The 21,371-nt window shown below is 35.3% G+C and overlaps 1 protein-coding gene across 1 annotated transcript; it reads right to left on the minus strand.

Moving 5' to 3' along the window:
• Nucleotides 1-1,611: 1,611 nt before the first annotated feature.
• Nucleotides 1,612-21,033, minus strand: LOC143914617 (uncharacterized). The gene is made up of 6 exons (XM_077434894.1): nt 20,387-21,033; nt 17,686-17,957; nt 17,235-17,363; nt 15,990-16,372; nt 6,495-6,645; nt 1,612-3,325 (listed from the first exon to the last, which is right to left on the minus strand). The coding sequence occupies exons 2-6, from the start codon at nt 17,948-17,950 to the stop codon at nt 3,006-3,008; spliced, it is 1,248 nt and encodes a 415-aa protein (XP_077291020.1). The 5' UTR covers nt 17,951-17,957; nt 20,387-21,033; the 3' UTR covers nt 1,612-3,005.
• Nucleotides 21,034-21,371: the final 338 nt, after the last annotated feature.

Consider the following 21,371-nt stretch of genomic DNA (forward strand, 5'->3'; position numbering starts at 1 on the left):
GTTAATTAACTTTTTTTGTTTTGTTTTTTTTTTTTAATTATTTTTCGTTGGCATTTTCTAAAAAAATCAATATAAATCAATATTTTGTTTAGAAAATTTTGCAAAAAATAACTGAAACTTATTCTCCATCCATACATACATATGTATGTAACTTTTCATACTCCGGTATTACAGATGCTGATATGTTTGAAAAAGAGTTTATTATCTTGTTGTATATTATCACATATCATCTTGCTTAATATTTTTAATTTAAGTTATACAGTTGAGGAAAAGTCTGGCCTACAAAGCAATTGCTGAAATTAAAAGTATCAACAGTTTTAATTGTTTTATTTTCTAATTTCAGTCTCATACACATGTATCTTCATATAATTTTGAATTATCATGACAATTTTAAACATCGTTGTGAGATTAGCATCATAATTTGATATAAGGGTTTAATATATTATTACTAAGCATCATTTTATATGTACATGTGTATTAAATCAAAGAGACCGATGCCTTCAACCGGGCAATTCCGGATACTTAAAGGTAGTTAAAAACAAAATAAAAGGGTTCAAAGAGCCTGCTCTAATTGAAGGTTATTTGCAATTGAATTGAATTATAATAGATCGCTGACGTTAAGCGGACTAATCATAAATACATATTTATATCTACATATGTATGTACATACATACAAACATAGGTAACATTGAATTGAAAAAAAAATCGGCCTTCATTCGTCGATCGCCCATTTCTCGATCAGTTTCAATATATTTTCAAAAACATGGGCAATACACTAATTTAGTCATTTATTCAGATTTTACCGTCGATGATTATTGTGGATTTCGTCAAGTGGTCTCTTATTATTAATTGATTGAAATATAATACATAAATATAAAACTACATACTCGTACACACGCAGATACGACCGCAAGTGGATCGACAAATTCGAGGGCAAATCCCGCTCGGAGGTGTTTTTACGCCAGTTTTCTGGAATCGATAATAACCTGCCGTAACAACGTGAATCTTGAAAATCTGGTGTGGTATATATACATATATATATACATACATATGTATGCATATTGTAATATACGGTGTAATTTCGAACGGCTTGTAATTACCGCGCGACGACAATTTTAATCGATTTACTGCGATGGAAGACTTCGATGTTCTTATTATGTATGTACATACGTTTTTAACACTTTCGACGTATCGCGTTCTTGAATAATGCTTTTTTTTCTACGATTATATGGTAAGATCGGTCGAAACTTTCGATTTGTCGACAGTTGGTTTTTCATCGGATTTTTCAGAAATGTTGAAATTCGACGGACGATGTATTCCTTACTTTTGATTTTAGGGAAAAAATGCATTAATTTAAAATTCGTTGTATGCAACCCTTTCGGAATATATTAGTGATGTTGTAGTGGCGAACGTGTTAACGACGATGTTCGACGAGGAGAGGTCGCTCTGAAAGAATCAACTTTTACTTTTTGTACATAAATTTGGGGACGAGAATTTTGGTGTTTAATTTTTATAGTGTAAAAACCGCCACGGTTATAAACATCCATTGACAACTTATTTCGAAATTATTCAAGGAATGACATGACACGGTTTTCGTAATAAAAGTCGATTGATTAGTGTTTGATAATTTTATTTATTTACTAATAGTTTTAAATTATACATACATTTAATAGTAAGTTCAAAATTGATACACAATCTATAAAGACAGAGAGTTTTACAACATATATATCCATCTCTCTGATGACTTAGTTTTTTCATCGTAAGTCAAAGTATCTCACAACATTGAGATTTAAGTACAAATAAAATCACTCTTGCACAATAGTACAAAAGTAAAACAATGGACGAAAGCTTGACTAAGCGACACAGTGGTCCGTCTTTTCATTTTGGTTCATTAAAATACATATAGTGATTATTTTTTACAATTGTCTTTTAATTTGTATTGTTTAACATCGATCGGAATTGTCTATTTGATTTGTTTTTACAGTTACATTCGCATGTGTTACAGAGAGACAATCCTTCACAATTTTTCATTGTACAGTGAGTTATACACGTTAATCTTTGGTATACTAGCCGTGTGTGACTTTTCTATGTCTTGACGATAATGCAAATGAAAATTGATTAAATTTTACAAAAGTGAAATCGTTTGACGTTCAAAAAATATATAACAAAAAGGTGCAAATATAGTAACTAATATACAAATACATAAATATTTCCAAAATATACATCGAACACTCATTTCTTTGAACTATGTTCATCCACGGCTACTATTTCGCTATATTGATTCATTTCAACACTATTGTTTTCACTGTGAGGGAATGAAATCTAGTCGAAAATTGCTATACATAGTTGTCTATACAATTGTATTGCATCACAAATATAAAATAGTAAAACGAGTGTTACATCTATTTACATACAATAAAAAAGGCTTATTTTTAAATGCAGATTCGGTAACGACTTCTTTTATAAGTTACGACTAGACTGCAAAAAGGTCATTTCATTTATTTCATATGGTCAAAGTCGCATAAACCAGATATGCAAATAGTGAATTTGATCATACTGTACTTGCATATAAATTTTGATAGTATTTCAAATCAGCAGATCGAAGAGCATAACATGCTACTGTGCAAAGCACACGTTTATTAACGACTATATAATACATACATAAATACCGATAATAATAGAACATTAAAAATTATAGTTAAAAAGTTCATATATAAAAATAAGCGTTTCACACTGGAACTTAAAGTTACGACCATAAATACAAAACTTTGGTTAACACGTAAGAATTGCTTAAAAATTACAAAACACAAATTACACATGTAAGGGAAAAAGCTACTTAACAGCAAATAAGTACAATTCACTAGCATAAAAAAATTAATTTATATTTAGACGTAAAACATCCCATGATGATATCGACGTGCGTACACGCAATGGACGGCACTGTTTCGTACTATACAGTTATACATATATATATATATACAAATGTTAACAATTTTTTGTTTGTTTCAGCAACTACTTGTGACGTGAGACATGTCGCCTGAGGGCAAGCCGAGCCCTTTCATGATGGGCGTGAGCGTAACAGACGCCGGTCCGTCGTTTCCGTAAAAGTGGTGATATTGTCGTGAGGCATGGATTATCGACGAAGGAGCAGCCTCGGGATGCTGGGACTCTCTGTGACGGCGAAGGTCGACTTTTCTCTGGAAAGCCTTCTCGCATAGTCCGCAGGTGAAGGGCTTGTATCCGGTGTGCTTCCGCATGTGCGTGATCAGGTTGGAACTTTGGCTGAAAGCTTTCGAGCATACGACACACTTGTGCGGTTTCTCACCTGCGAAAGAAAAAATAAATACATAAAATAAAACGTCTCGAAATACGTATGCTTGTATGTAGGTGGTCGTTTCGATTTATAACTTTTTCCGAATTGATTTAAAATGTACATAAGAATATGTTATTAAGCTTGTCGCACATTCGTTGTAGGATGTCGTTAAACGTTGTTGGGAAAACTTTGATAAAACTTTTCAAACACGACACGTATGTACGTTTTACTTATGTACGACCCGATGAAAATTTTACAATAGGTCGTTTGTACATATATGTATGTATTGTCTACATGGCCGTGTGTCGATTTTCATTTCTTTTCAATTTTGTGTACTAAAAGTTTGACGTTGATATGATACTCGGACGATATTGAGTTAAAATTTCTAGATAGTTATTTTATTTCAAGGTGTAGTATGGTCGAAAAATAAAGCATTATAAACTAATCTTTTAGCTTCCAAAATTATGTACATTTCGTATTTGAGTACCGGCGGCTTCCGTAAAAAAGGTTCGGCAAACCTTTAACAATGCATTTACAACCTTTGAACAATACGCGGCACCTTCTGGGTCCGGTGACTAGTGATTATCAACATCGCCCACTCTTTACGTAATATTGATCATTGAAAACGATATCCAAACAAAATTTTGTTTCAGTTTCAAAATATAAGTACATGTACATATGTTTTGTGGTAAATTTCGTTTTTTATATACATAATTTCAAGAATTGTTTATTTTGTAATTTGTATTTTGAAAGTGTCAAAAATCACGTGAAACTCAATTTTACGACTGTGAAAATATAATGCAATTTTTGTATAATACATACATATGTACATATATGTAAATTATCCATGTAATTTGAAAATAATTTTCTAATAGATTTCAAGGCATTTGAATGTGTTCACAATTTATATACAAATATATATTTGAATGTGTTCGAAGAAATTAAAGTTCATAATAAATCCAAATAAAATTGACACAAATCGGTATTTAATACCAGTTAATTTATCAATAAAATATGTTTGAAATAATAGGCTGCAGCTTTTAAAATTTTCCTAATTCGATCTTTCCCTTTTTCCCTTTAGTCATATACATAGAAACATGAAAGATGTTTGTTGTCGATATATTAACTATTTATGGACCGCCCGAATTTCCCGAAATTTCGCATATTTTTCGCAAAGTAACGGTAAAAATATTAGGTTTTGTAAATTCAACATAATTCTTAAGCTTTTTTAAGTTGTCTTCGACCGTACGAATTATCAGATCGATATTTTGGATAAAGTGGTGCTGATATGATATCTATGAATGGGAGTTTGAAACTAAATCTTTTAAAATATATCTTATTGTTTTTATAGTTTGGAGGATTCAATAACACACACGTTGTGTTAACGGCCTTTGAATGACGTTTTATTAAAAACTCCTGTAGTGAATAAAGATGATATTGTTTCGATATATAATTTATTATTTACTAATTATACAATTTACTATTTACTTATTCTATTACAATTAACGTTTTGACGAATACAAATAAAAATACACTTATCTGAGTATATACATACATATGTAGGTAGAATCGCTAACAACCAAGCTTTGGCAGTGCAAAGCATGAAAATTTTGATTAATTTTGCGATTTTTGATATTTTTCAGTGAATTTATTTGATCTTTAAAGGGAATTACTCAAATCGAACAATTCATATTTGTATGAGTGTAATGCGTTTGCATTCGTAAATATATTGAATATAAATAAAGGGCAGTGGGTTTACTTAGTGTGCGACACGCGACCGGCACGCGCCGGAAGGTAACGTCAGATAAACGCACTGTGAAAGCTCACGGAAATGGCCGAATCTAATTATCCGACGATAAAACGTTCATAATTTCGTAAGTAGACGAGGGAGCAGTTAATTGAGCGCGAAAACGTTCATATATACATATGTGTGTGTTTTTTTTGTCGCTCAAAACACACCCGTTGGAATGAATTTCGACAGGCGTCGGTGATAATTGCGAATACACGGGTGAGCTTTCGTAGGATGTTTTCCTGTCGGAAAATGACGGATCTGGTTTGCGTGTTAATGTGTGCTCGTGTGTCATATAACTACGCAGGAATCGTTAGGAATGTAAACCGAAATTAAGTCAATTTAGATTGACGCGATCTAATTACGTTTCGTGTTTGTTTTTTTTTTTGTTTTTCACCCGACACTATCTAGGAATTAAGTTTAATCAAGAATGAAAAACGCTTCATCATTCGTACGTCCAAATATGAAACCGTTTTCGTGGTAAATTTTGCAGCAGTTTGAAATTCGTACGCGCATTGAAATAAGCTATATAAGTCTACAATACACTTAATTTAATTAAATGTGCTTGATTTGTCGCGTACAATTTCATATCAATGTTATCGCTCGTTGTGACATAATTTAAATTTCCTTTCAAATTATTCTACCCTTTCGCTCGTTGTTTACCACTTTCCCACCCCACCCATCCTTACGGAACAATCAAACAATGCTCTCTAATTAATCCACCTCCCCCCCGTATGCTTTCGAACATAAATCATAATCACACTTCTTTTAAAATTACGCCAATAAAAGACACCCGTGAGAATATCGTCATCGTGGCTAATTTCAATAATGAATGTATGTACATACATATACATATGTAGGTGACACATTAATTTCATATTCCACACAATCATTACGCGGTATTGTAAATTGGACGTTTCAAGAAAATGTGTTGTTTTTTACTTATTATTTTTAAATTGCTTCATATTCTTCTGATCAATAAATCGTTATGCTAGGTGAGCCTTGCTTGAAAGTTCTCTTCCTATATATGTATGTAAGTAGTAGATGATAACACCGACGTCATGTAAAAGTCGGCTATTTCATTGAAATTATAGCCTCAGCCCGATAACTACTAGATTCTTGGGTAATATGTGAGATTGTGGTATTCGAATACCATTTCCTTTGTGCTCATACTTTATTCATTTGCGATAAAGAAGTGGTTTTTTTTAACATGCGGAAAACTTCTGCATATATTAATGATTCGATACTGCTTGTATGTATGTGCATACATATGACAGGGTGAGATAATCGTTAAAATGATTTTTTTTTTTTGATAATTTTTAGTACTCGATCCGGTCGAATATTGTTTTATATACATATATTATTCTAGGTTATTGAAATAATTGATCTTACCGGTGTGTATGTAGGTGTGTTTCTTCATATCGGACTTTTGATGAAACCTTTTCCCACAATATTGGCATGGATAAGGTCTGGTATCAGAATGGATGAGCAGATGAGTGGAGAGCGTGCTGGATCTCTTGAAAGCTTTCCCGCATTGCTTGCACTGTACAAAAGATTGAACAATATTAAGTTTTTTGAAAAATTCACAAAAAAGCTAAAAAGATTAAGATAGGACAAAAGGAAAAATAGTACACGAAATAAAAGTAAAAATACATAAATAAAGAAAAGAAAAATAAATAAACATTCTTAAAAATTCTTAACTGGTCAAACTAACTCAACCATTCTAATTGGTCGCGACTTCCGTAACTTAGGAAGTGGTGCAGAAAATGACGAGAGATGTGACAAATGTCAATGGCACCATCCAGTGAATTTAAGAAACGGAGGCCACGAGGAATGGGAGAATAACTATAAGCCACAGCTCTAGCCAGAGGAGTGTGAAAAAGGGGACGGTGCCGGGTCCATATCACACTCTCCGGAGCATGAAAGCCCAACTCAGCCAGGACAGACGGACAGGAGATAAAGCCTCTAAATATGGAAAACAAGAACTTGATGAGGGCAAAACTCCTCCTGTGTTCAAGAGAAGTGTAGCCGACCATACCCATGACGAATTGTGAAGGAAATAAATATGGGTAAATCCCATATTGCTCCATATAAAGCAGTCGAAGAAAGCGTCTTTGGATAAGTTCAAGTTTGATAGATAAAGATGTAGTGGAAGGATTCCTGATCCAGATATATATATATATATATATATATATCTAATCTATAATTTGGAAAGAGACTTTGTATGTATCCTTGGTCGTCGTCTTCTTCGTCGTCTTCTTCGTCGTCCGTAGATCGGTGACGTCATCGAACACGTGATTCGTTTTTTTTTTTTTCGATCCATGGGCGCCGATTTGTTTTTTTCGATTCAATGGATTCACCCCCGCGGGGGCGCAAGGCGAGTAGTTTCATGGGGCCCCGCCAGGGGCGCCACAAGGGGCGCAGCCCCGTGGGGCCCCGAAGGGGGCCCGGGGGGCCCAGCCTCATGGGGCGCAGCCCCATGGGGCTCAAAAGGGGGCGCCACGAGGGGCGCAGCCCCGTGGGGCCCCGGGGGGGCCCAGCCTCATGGGGCGCAGCCCTATGGGGCTCAAAAGGGGGCGCCACAAGGGGCGCAGCCCCGTGGGGCCCCGAAAGGGGCCCGGGGGGCCCAGCCTCATGGGGCGCAGCCCCATGGGGCTCAAAAGGGGGCGCCACGAGGGGCGCAGCCCCGTGGGGCCCCGGGGGGGCCCAGCCTCATGGGGCGCAGCCCCATGGGGCTCAAAAGGGGGCGCCACAAGGGGCGCAGCCCCGTGGGGCCCCGTGGGGCCCCGAAAGGGGCCCGGGGGGCCCAGCCTCATGGGGCGCAGCCCCATGGGGCTCAAAAGGGGGCGCCACAAGGGACGCAGCCCCGTGGGGCCCCGAAGGGGGCCCGGGGGGCCCAGCCTCATGGGGCGCAGCCCCATGGGGCTCAAAAGGGGGCGCCACGAGGGGCGCAGCCCCGTGGGGCCCCGGGGGGGCCCAGCCTCATGGGGCGCAGCCCCATGGGGCTCAAAAGGGGGCGCCACATGGGGCGCAGCCCCGTGGGGCCCCGAAGGGGGCCCGGGGGGCCCAGCCTCATGGGGCGCAGCCCCATGGGGCTCAAAAGGGGGTGCCACAAGGGGCGCAGCCCCGTGGGGCCCCGAATGGGGGCCCGGGGGGCCCAGCCTCATGGGGCGCAGCCCCATGGGGCTCAAAAGGGGGCGCCACAAGGGGCGCAGCCCCGTGGGGCCCCGAAGGGGGCCCGGGGGGCCCAGCCTCATGGGGCGCAAGCCCTAATAGGCATTAACTAAGGGGGGCGAAGCCCTAGACGGCAATTAATCATGGGGGCGCGGAGGGGCGAAGCCCTAAAAGGCAACTGATCATGGGGGCGAAGCCTTAGACGGCATTTAATCATGGGGGCGCGGAGGGGCGAAGCCCTAAAAGGCATTAACTAAGGGGGGCGAAGCCCTAAACGGCAATTAATCTTGGGGGCGCGGGGGGCGAAGCCCTAAAAGGCATTAACTAGGGGGGGCGAAGCCCTAGACGGCATTTAATCATGGGGGTGCGGAGGGGCGAAGCCCTAAAAGGCATTAACTAAGGGGGGCGAAGCCCGAAACGGCAATTAATCTTGGGGGCGCGGGGGGCGAAGCCCTAAAAGGCATTAACTAAGGGGGGCGAAGCCCTAGACGGCTTTGAATCATGGGGGCGCGGAGGGGCGAAGCCCTAAAAGGCAACTGATCATGGGGGCGAAGCCCTAAACGGCAATTGCTCATGGGGCGTGGAGGGGCGAAGCCCTAGAAGGCAAAGGCTCAGGGGGGTGCCGAGGGCGAAGCCCTAGAAGGCAAAAAAAAAAATTAGATTTTTTTTTTGATTTTTTTAAATTTTTTTTTTGATTTTTTTTTTTTATTTTTTTTTTGATTTTTTTTTTTTTATTTTTAATTTTTTTTTAATTTTTTTTTTTAATTTTTTAATTTTTTTTTTTTTTTAATTAAATTAGCTTAGTCATGTTTAAGCGGTTTATATTATAAACACTGAGCGAAGCCGGGTAATACAGCTAGTATATATATATATATATATATATATATATATATATATATATATATATATGTGTGTGTGTGTGTGTGTGTGTGTGTGTGTGTGTGTGTGTGTGTGTGTGTGTGTGTATGTTTGTAATATGTAGGAACGAGTGAAAAAAAATATCGAGCTGAAAACGTTGAATAAGTATTGAGCATACTTTACTATTCTTTGCGACTGGTGTATTGTCGTGAATTTTTTATCGTTTTTATACAACCCTTTCATCGCTCATGCAATCCAGACATTTCAATTAATTTATAAAATATTCAAAATGAGATTTTTTTACTTTCACCTATGTATCTATGATATCGCTATATACACGAAATAATGATGATATAAAGCTATACGAATGTATTGCGTATGTATGTACATACATATGTGTGTACATACATATGTGTGTATCTACATACTTTTTATTCGAAAAAAGTTTACATTAAAAAAAAATATGATAATATATGTATGTATAAGCGACGATATCGTATGACTTTGATCATTTATTCTTTTGTTCGGTGAAATATTTAATTTTCTAGTACGTATTCATAATTGATATCAATTTTCCTAATTCTTCGACGAGCTAAAGAAACGCGATTACGGGGAGGAAAATTAGAAATTAAGTTGAAAAAGTTGGACGCTTTTGAAACGATCAAATAATTAAGCGTAATCTAGTAAATGTGCGGTATTAGTATAATTGCCTCCTTTAATATGCGTATTCAATAAAATTTCAAACAAAAAAAGAAGAACATTTAATTGAATAGGTATTTAGATGTACGGTAATAAATAGATAGGCAGCTAATGTGTGATAAAAATGCGACGTGGTACTATTTGCGCAGATGGACGTTTGTAATTTAAGTGTAAACTGTCAAGTTAAAAACATATTCGCCTGAGCATATAATTATTTTTTTATTTACTTTTCATTTTTTGTGCGACTATTAAGCTGATCGTTGTATTTTTACTTTTTTTAATTCCACCGACGGATTAAGAAAATAAATGGTGGTTATAAATAAAAATAAAAATGTGATCAGAGATCTATACCGAATACATTAGCAACATGCTGGCTTAGCCATTGTTTACCAGTAGAAAGGTCGAAGTTGCAAATTAGCTCTTAGTCTATTAGTTCTTTACAGCACATTGTTTGTCATTAGAATGTTATTAATGTCCTCTTATTTTATCTTTTATGTGTATTTATTTACTATTTTTAAATTCCTATACTTACCATTACGATTTTGCCATATTGTTTCATATTTGTATGATTCAATTACATATTTATTATTATTTATTTATGCTATTTTCTTCTTATTATCAGTCTTATGTAATTTTATTTGCTATGCATTAAAATGGTTTTGTACTGCAATAAATTAAATTAAATTAAATCCCAGCCAGAATCAAGTTTTATATACGCTGTTGGCAAAATCTGGACGTTTATTAAATTCAGATTGTTAAATATATCTATGTTCATTGTAGAATGTGTTTAGTATTTATATACATATATGTAAGTTTGGCCATAAGTGTCACTTTGGGGAAGCCTGTTATGGCACCTAACATATGTATGGTAAAATTCAAATATTACATAGATACACATTGAAAAAAGATAAAATTTCGAGGTTGGTGTTTTCTACAAACATGGTCTATTGATATTTCATTTATGTATAGATAAATTAAAAAATATATAGTTAGGATGGTTGTAAGTGACAGTGACAGTTGGTTGCACGCATTTCGACAGATGTTTGACAGCAGTGATTTTCCCTCGCCGTATCGTCATCGCGTGCGTATGCAACGCGATAATTGACGGTTCAATCGAACCGTTTTCGCCATGATTTATAGCCTCGGTCTCGTGAGAAAAGAAAATTGTCTGTACGAGGCTCACTATTGTCGAAGGAAGAACTTCGGTCACAATTTTGAGGGGATCGAAAAAATTTTGAGTCGTTTCGCAAGCGAATAACCGCAAATTTGCCACTTTTTGCTACTCGTGTCTCGACATAATTGAAACTTCACAAAAGAATTTCTGCGGCGTATGCACGTGTGTACTAATGTGTACGTGAACAATCGATATCCTTTAAATATACCGTTGGCTTACTTTTTCTTTTGATTAGTCATCTTTTATGCAGGAAAATTCGATGGATGATTGACACTTGCAAAGCGTCGAATTGTTGTGTTGATTTCAAAGCTTAATACTGTATGCGTCGAGAAATTAGCTAAATCCGTCATATTTCTACTAACTGTAAATCAGTAGCTAGTAAATAATAACGTTTGTAATGATTGGATTCATCAAGTGATAATATGGCCTCTTTAGTGACTATTAGGTTCAAAATATATATGTATGTACATAAATACGTATCGTGAAAATTAAATGAATATAAAAATATTGTATTAAAGCTATAAAAATTTCACACAAATTGGCCTATCTTGAATTAAATTTATTGAAATTTCTAGAAATCGACTAAATTAGAATTTGAACGAAGAACTTTTCAGTTTTAAAATGAAATGTTTCTGACTGAGAAATACAAAATTGAAAAGTTTTCCGATTAACCACGTGGTCTAAATGTTTTATTAAAAATCGAATATGATTTTATCAGGGACGTCTTTTCGTGATTTTCGCAATTATGGCGTGATGGCCACAAATTTTGTAATTTAAAATTAGGAATTATTTAATTATTCGGCTGCCTCGACAGGGGTCTATTTGACGTGACGTTAATTTACTGATTTATTCAAATCATGGGCGTACGACAGATGTCTTTTAATTGTCGAAATTGCGATCATTAAATACTTTTCGGCAGTCGAAACGGTCGATGTATGTATATTAGTAGGAAAATTTCGAAACGATTAATTCTTAACAGCGTTCACCTAACTGACGGTTGTCATCCGACATCGACGATTTTCACTCCACAAAATTTACATACAGACTATTATTGCTTATTATTTATTGGGCGTGCGGGTTTACAAACTATTTTCGGGACACATGTATTTAAATTTATATTAGATTGGTAAGATTTCGTATGAATCGCCATGCGAAAGCATAGTGACAATAGGTCGCAGGAATTACATCAGTGCTGGAAACAGCTGACAGCTGGTGTGCTACATACTGGTCTGTTTAATTGCTACTGTTTGCCGTGCAAACATTGGGATTTCGTATGCAACTCCCCAAAATATGCACAGCGTGCCCGTTTGAGATACGAGAAGTGACAAACTCTTGAATGAGCAATATGGCAAAGTATGAAAACGATCGGATAAGAGATAATAAAATAAAAATGCCCTCTTAATTGTAATAGTAAGTGAAACGTAAAGGAGGTTTATAAAAATCAGAATAGCCAACGTTGGGAAATCGGTATTTTGACGTGTAATCGAGGATTTGAACATCAAACATAATGATTTTTAGCTAGGCGAACAAAAAACAAATTGATTTATTGTATTTTTTGTTTTGGCTGGTTATAGAAACATTTGTCGTTCATCTATATTCTAATTCTTGTTTTATTATTAAAAATTGTTATAACTAATTAAGCCAAGCTAAAACCGGCTGAAGCTTATTTTCGCCTATCTAAAATGCGTTATAATACCAAAGTCTCTTTTAAGATTCGTTTTTAATCTGTAGCAGTACTTCTTGCATAATCTATAGCAGTGCCATTTTTGTGCCACGTCTACTTCGATGCTCCAAAAATCATAATTATATTTCGCCACATTCTAACAATTAATTAAGGTTATAAGCCATAAAATTCAGTCCCACTGTCTCTTATAGTTGATTCATCCATCTCTATTGAGAATTTTCTTATTCTTAACTTTTCTATATGTAGAAACCTACATACATATATCCTTAAGCAAGTTATATATTTTATTACTAATAGTATAATTGTTCGGTGTCATTTTTTTAGCATCTTTTACATCAATTTCCAGATTTTTTTTTGAGAAAAATTGACATATCTGGTTTTAGTAAATCCTCCCCTATTGTACGTATATAATTTTTCCAGATTTAGCTATGAGAAATTTCAAGATTAGAATCCAGAGTAGGATTTTTGCTTACATTTCGTGCAGAAAACAAATATGTAATTTATTGTTGATCTTTTTTCAAATTTATTATTACCGTATCAAAAATTTATTTCGGCGATTGGAATTCTTAACAAATAAAAAGTAAAAACCATTAATTTACTCATTCCCCCCCACCCCCCACCCCATATTCAATCCTCGAGCATGGGCGCCACCTTGGAAAACAGTGATCTATGTATACTATACATTAATTAATCAAAAGTATTTGATAATATTTTGAAACTGTACCTTACGCTCAACAATATTTTGAAATATTGAACTAAATTCAATATTATAAATATTGAACTAAGTCAAAATATTTAACTAAATTTGCTTTGAACATGAAACATGTTTTATACATATATACATATGTAGGTATAATAACAAAAAAGAAGTGGGACAGGAAAAATTTTTCCTTAACTATAAATTGTATCTTAATTTGATATAATTTTATTTTCAAATTAACAATATTTTAGTGCGCCAAAAATTTTTAATGTAACTTTTGAGTGAAATATAAACGAAAAACATCGATTTGACATTACATATTATGCAATATATTGTTTGTAATCTTTTACATGTCACATGCGTACGCTTTTCCATATGAATTTCAATTATCTTTCTTTCAGTTTCCTTTGATATCATTTGAAGTTTACTTTATGCTTTTTATTTTTTACTGATCCCAAATATTGAAACTTGTTCAGTCACTAAATAACGTCATAGAATCTCTTAAATCATTTGTGCATATTGACAATAGATCGATTATTTTGCAGAAACAAAATTATGTACTACTTACATACATACATATGTACATGTGATTCGCAATTATGTACAGTTTCATGATTAAATATAATAAAAATTTGAAATAATTTAAAAGCAAAAGAACTTGCATATGTTTATATGTTCATTTGTACATATGTATGTACATGCATATATAGAAAAGTTGAGTGCTATTTTAGAATTTAATATCGATATTTATTGCCCCTTTAGATTAAAATTTAAAATTGATTGTTTTGGTATTTTAAGCACTTATTTAATTTTACTTATTAGTATGACGATAAATTTCATTAGTATGACGATAAATTTTTCCAATGCGCTAGACGCTTGCGTTGAATTTGTCTATCTCGTTTTAACTTGAAGCATTCGGCGTGCAAACACAATCGTCGTCTCGACTCAGCGACAATTAACGATTTCCATACAAATTTTAATACGCATATTTGCATTATTAATTGTTTGCTAAGTGACTTATCCGAGTTGGCGCGCGTTGCGTAATCGCTGAAAATTTCGCGCGAGTGTTTTTCAAATGGGGTGAAAATTGCCGATCGCCGTTTCGACAGCGAGCGCTCGCATTGTTTTTACAGCCGAAAATAAATGAGTTTGCCCAGACGATAGGTACATATGTATGTATGATAAAGTCGATGCCGGAAAGTGCAGGAATTTGTTTGCGTATGAAAATCTTGTCAAATAAGCGATAAATTAACGCGAAGGCTTCATCGAAAGCGGGCCTGTTCGGGCAGCGAGACAAACAAAGATTTGTCAGCGAATGGGAATCGAACAGTGAAAAACGACACTTGAACAAAATTTATGGCCGATCGTTATATTGGCACAATTCGTGATTGATCGCTCATAATATTAATACGTATATTATTATAAAATATTGAACGAGTGAAAAAATAAACAACACTTGTTTCACTTGTTGCCGAATGATCGTTGAGTGGTTTGGTTGATGATCGCAGGTTTCATCCATTCAAATAAAACCTCATCGAATCGAATGTACATATGTACATATACATATATAAAAATAAATGTATATAATTGAAAACTTATAAGCAAGTGATAGATACAAGGTTAAATGTTATATTGGACACGTTTTATATGTATAAGAAAGCGACAAGTGTGAATTGGAACTATGTATATAAGAGACCATGGTTTATATTAAATATGTAACTCTTTGGAGGAAAAATACAACTTCATAGTATACAATATATAGGTTGATTTTAAAACTAATTAGTTTCCCTCGGTTGCTGCAAAATGCAACGTCGACTGTTTAAATATTAATATAATCTATAGATACATATATGTACTTAAATTTTTATACATATTAGTATTGAACAATATAGACTTTCACAAACATCAAAGTGTACCCAAGTGCTGCAGTTTAATTGACTCGAGTGTGTTTGTAATAGATGCGACAATGCAAGGACAAAAATATTGTGACAAAATAGTACATACTAGTAATAAATGATAAATTACAGTAATAAATAAATGTAACACCTGACTATAATATGGTAATAATTAGTAATTTAAACATCTTGAGATGTGTTTAAGTTTAATTTGCCCACTGTGTCACCTTTGGTGACCTTTCAAGTGCAAATGTGCGACGAATGCAATTATATTTCGTCTACGGGTAAACATATGTATGCACATACATACATAAATATACATATACGTGCATTCGTGTTAACAATGATCGAATGCAGTACAAATGATTATACTTCTTGTTTATATTAAAAAAAATGTATTTAATTTATGTATGTCGCTGTTGTGTTGATGTTGTGTTATCAATTTCTTGAAATGTTGTGCTATCAATTTCTTAATTTATTTTTTTTTGAAACATTTTTCTTTGAAACATTTTTTTCCACTAAAAGCTTAATTTCCGTTCGTCTGTTCGAGTGTGGGAACGTTTAAATTTTTAATGACAGTGTATACGGGTGTCGTGGCGAATGAAACACGTGTTTAATTTGAACATTCCGGAAAAATAGAATATAAAATTAATACATAGAGCATCCGTTTTTAATCAACGGTCAAAAGTGCATTAGTGCATACCTGAAAACTTCTTTCGCTGGTGATGCCACTTTTTCCGCTTCCGCTCACTTTTCCAATGATAATGTCTCCTTTTCCGTTGAAGATCGAAGTGGTGATACTGACGTTTTCCGGTTCGGTGTCCCAGCTTCCGCTTGACGAGCATCTCCTTCCATTTCTGGAGGTTTCCCTCTCGTTGGACAGAAGTTCTAAAGCCGTACCCGTCGAATCCGGTCGGCTAAACACTTCTGGACTAGACGCGTTTCTGTTGCTTTGGTATTTGGTATATCCAGGTGTGAATTTGGTCTCTTCTTGCTCGCAAAGGCTGCCCGGTGACCAGATGCCGCTGGGACGAGTGGAATTCGAACGATTTTTCATAGAAAGGTTCAAAGGTAGATCTTCATCGTCTGTGTACAAAGAAACATTGTTTCATATGGCATTTTAACTAGACACTTTACTATCTCACTTGACCCAGTTAACGGTGAATACTGAGCCGTTTAATATTTCTAATTGGTACTAATGCAAATGACGTTCGACGTAAATTTTGCATTCTAGCCGATTACAGAAGTGATTGGCGCGATCGAGTGTGAATTGTACGAGGCGTTGAAAATACGCAGTTGATACTTTATCGTCAGGATGTATTGTATTATACATGCTTATTATCTGCGTACAGTAAAGCTCAACCTGTTTATAAAAAAAAGCGGAGGAAATAGCTTACACATATCTCAAATATGTGGTTCTTACGAGGTAAATGACACGAATACCACGCGATTTTTCATGCTTTATCGTAAACTTCACTGATATACGTATGTAAGTACACTTTGAATGAATTGAATGTGACTTTAACTACATACATACATACTGTCAAGACGACATTTGGAAATTCAACTATGACTTTGTTATTATTTGAACTTTAATGAATTTATAAATAGGTTCGCTTGATATCGAACTAAAATTTCGTGTAAAATGTTGATTTTTTTTTAAGAATTCAAATCCAACGGAAAATTTTGATGTGAGCAGTTTTAAATTGAAGAAATTTTTTTGTCATTAATTACTTTTTTATGTCTGAAATCAAGTTGAGTTCAACGTTTCATTGAGTTATTCTTTTCGTATATGTTATCAACGTGTTTGCTACATCCGTTCATTGCCGAAGTAATCGCACTCACAACAGGTGATAGCGCAAACACCGTAATGGCTTTTAATTATCGCACGGGTACATATGTATGTACGTTCATTTTCAATTAATAATTTTGTTTGATTTAAATTTACCTTCGGTATGCTGCTCGGGTGTTCTCGGAGGAGACGTTGATTGAGAAGGCGGTCTCAATAGCAGAGGTTGCCAAACGCAGGCCGGATAAGCCAGAGGTGCGCAATGATACATCAAAGCTCCCAGTTCAGCTAAATCATATTAAAATAAACAAAATTAAAATGTGCTATTATATTGAAATAAAACAAATGAAATTTAATTCTTATATAATTATATACTAGTAAAACATGGGTATTTTGTAGTTTTATTTGCTTTTGATCAAGTTAATGGCGCATTGTAAAGTATCAATTGCTCATATCTGTCCGCAAATCGATGATGGCTTCGTGTACCATAACGACTATTATGGTACATAGATTCAATCGAGCGATATATTTTCAATCTAAAGCAACCTCGATTGCATAGTTTTTTTTGCTATTGCTATTAGATTGCTATTTTATTGAATTAAAAACTCACCTCTCGCTCTGGCGTATTCTTTGAGGCCGTCCACGCCGAACGTGAAATCTCTGTTCGAAGACACGAAAGAAAATGCGCTCAGCCTCTCCCTCTCCCGTTCGCAGAATGCGTTCAATCGCATCTCCCTTTCCCGGTCCCTCTGCAAGATGATGCTGGATGTCATTCTGGCTAATTCATCCAAGTCTCGGGGAGGCGTCAATGGAGTCAAAGGCGAAAATGGCGCAGCCGGGGATGGAGTCATCGATGTCACTTCCTGTCGCGGCATTTTCGTTCTGCGAAATCAAATATTTCATCAATTTGATTGTTTTGACGAAAATTGTGGGTAAACATTTTCAATATTGTGATATTATTCGACCAATTCGTTATATTAATATGTATTTATATACACATATAGGTACAGCCGTCATTTATTTATTCAATGCGAAATTTCGTGGAAAACGCTGATTTTTCCGGACAAGTATTTATTTATTTAATTAATTAATATATATATATATATATATATATATATATATATATATATATATATATATATATATATATATATATATATATATATATATATATATATGTGTGTATACATATGTGTGGTTTTAGTTCTTTTGAATTTAAGAACATAAATGTATATACATGTATGCAAAAGACATTTTGCAATTAAAAACTTTGGAATATTTCTCTTACGAGTGTCGATTCAACTACATAATTTGATATATTAACTGTTTTTATTTTAAAAAAGTTTTTGATTTATTTTGTAGAATAAAATTGAGCTTTTATTATACTCGCTCAAGTACGAGTTTCCTTCTATGGACACTATATGCGATAGTGCAATCAACGGAATGGATGCACTTTCAGCGGCGGCTGAAAAAGCCATCGATGCGAGCAATCAAAGAGCAATCAATCGCTGAGTGCGGTACAATCACGCCCGCACTTTTCCCGCCGTGCTGGAAAATTACCAGTATTTCCCAGGAGACGATCGTTATTATTGTAATACACTGTGATTAGTTCTGCTGTCCACCTCGCGTTTACGACACTTACGCAAATAGGCTGCCCTTATTGCCATTGTTGTATGTATGTATGTACATCGACCGTCCTAATGACCCTCTATATTTTGTATACGTTTATAATATGCACGCAGAGAAGGCTTTCCTTTTGAGTGTGAGCTTTCTAATCAGTTGAGTTCCCGTTATTTTGCTTCAGGATTTTTAGCATTGTGAATCGTGACCTGATTTTCAAAGGATAAGTACGTTTCCTGGAATCGTTGAATTGAATTGAATGTGTTGGAGTATCACGATAATGTTATACACGCTTTCTTTGAGCGAAAAATGAATAATAGACCGAGGTTTTGATAAAAAGAAAGCAAAGGATAAGTGTATGAATAATTTTCTCTTATTCAATAAGTAGTTGAGGTTCATTTTTAAAAAGTTCTTCCATATTTTAAATTGCGAGCAACGCGATCGTAACATATGACGAATACGTCAAGTAGAATACGTTAAAGTGTTATTACTCTTGTACGAACCCTTTAATCGTCGTCAATCTTTATTTTTTTTATTATAAAAAAAAAATAGTTTATATTTATTAAATTAATATGTCAATTAAAATGCATGCTATATAATGTATGTTTGAGCTTTTGCGTCTCGTGAAGTTAGTATTCAGCTTGGCACACTCGTATTATACAAATAGTACAATATTACGTATGGTTTTGGCTTGTTTTTTCTTTCAGATTTCGTACCTGCTTTACAAACATACACGTACAAGAAAAAAATGTTAATTTTGTAGAAAATGTGTTCTGGTGTGCGATAGTCTGCATATATCCGTCTGTGTACTCGCATACATATGTATGCACGTGTGTGTTTTAGAAACATCTGTGATTATTTGTGATGCCGCATTAATTATATCGGATGACATTGTGATATGCAAATATACATCCTTTAATAATTAAATAGAAAACGATGTGATGAAGTGGCGAATGTGTTTACATAAAAGGCCGATGCGATGTATACACCTGTGAAGGTGAACGATGAACGTTTGCCGAAACGAAAAGTGTGCTTTTGTAAATTATGTCATACGCCTGAAAAACATATCGCAGAAGCACATAACTTGAATTTCAACAGATAATCTCAATTTGAATAAATATAAATTAAAATCGTAGCTCAATTAACATAATATTCGATATGTACATATGTATATTGAAATTAAATGAAATACATTTATTACAATTTCATTAATCAAAATACATGCAATTGATATAATTAATTTGAATTGTAACACGTAATATGATTTATATTTTTTATTGTTTTTATTCCGTTGGCGACTGGTAAAAATTTCAATTAAACAATTTATATAGGTTAAATTCCACATTCTTTTTAACAATTAGTGACCGGTTTTCTCAATCGTTCAAAAACAGGTGATGTCTTGATTGATACAACCGGTTCAAATTCAAGAAGTTAAAATAAACTCTTTTCTTGATAAATACGTATTGTAATTTCAATCTAGATAGTAAACATAATTGTTTTTCACGCTAAGAATTTATCGGCTACTACAAAACGCACATGAAACCCGTTCGCGCCTTAAATTATTTGTGTATATATTATAATAATAATATATACTACATACATATGTAGGTATATATTATTTTCACTTTTATAACAATAAATGCATTGATATATACATATATATATATATAGTATAATGAAAAGTTTCTCACCAACTTGACAGTTCTTTACGAGTGAGTTTTCAGCATTGTCCAGCGTCTCGGTCGTTCAGATTTTAACAGGTGCCTCTTCGGTCGACAACTATCCACCCGCTCGTCAATTACTCAAATTATCACAACGTTTATTCAAGTCCAACACAGTTGACATAAAGCGGAATAATGAAGAACCACGAAACAGATCGGAGTGTGCGTTGAAAGGCGACAACAATGCGTAAGTTGGATCGACACACACTATCAACAATATCAATAATTCACTTAATTTAGCCGCTTGTCCGCTGTCATATGTACTACACACAACCGTTATGTCCTAATGCGATTGGCTCTAATTTGATTGCTTTTATTTGATGGGGGTTTTGTTTTGATTGCGAGCTCGACGATGCGCTATCAAATCGATCGTCGCTGCTGGGCCTCTCCCCCGGGCGAGTCTTATTTCCTCCACCCCTCCCGATTATTTTATTTTAAACTTTTAATGTTAAAAGTCGTGTGTTGCGATTCAATTCGGCGTACGTCTTTTCGCACTTGAAGTTTGTTTCATACGTGGGTGTGTGCGCTTCGATGCGTGCTTTCGACGTGTCTGCCGGCACGCGACTGGCCGCGCGTGCTGCCTCACCTGGCCAGGTGGGGCACATCTTTTACCGATCATCGTGGTGGGGGTGTCGTGCTCTTATCAACGTCTTCCGGTTTTTGCCATACCTCAAAAAAGTTGTCCGTGTGTATAAAATACACACTCTCACTTTTACGGTGTGTCTGATGACGCGCTCTCTTGCAGGCTCAATCGCGAGCTTTTGATTTTGGCATATCAAGTTCCAAAACGTTTGCAGGACTAGTGCCGTTTGTGAGACCATTTTTAACTTTGGTATTCTACACACGTTATATATTAGAGGCAGCGGCGCGTAAAAAAGCGTATATCTATATACATATACATATATATATGTTGTATAGCAATAATACTTTTTTTGTAAGTAGTTGGTTCGATGAC

The sequence above is a fragment of the Arctopsyche grandis genome, chromosome 7, assembly GCF_051622035.1.
Source record: "Arctopsyche grandis isolate Sample6627 chromosome 7, ASM5162203v2, whole genome shotgun sequence".
Lineage (NCBI taxonomy): Eukaryota > Metazoa > Arthropoda > Insecta > Trichoptera > Hydropsychidae > Arctopsyche > Arctopsyche grandis.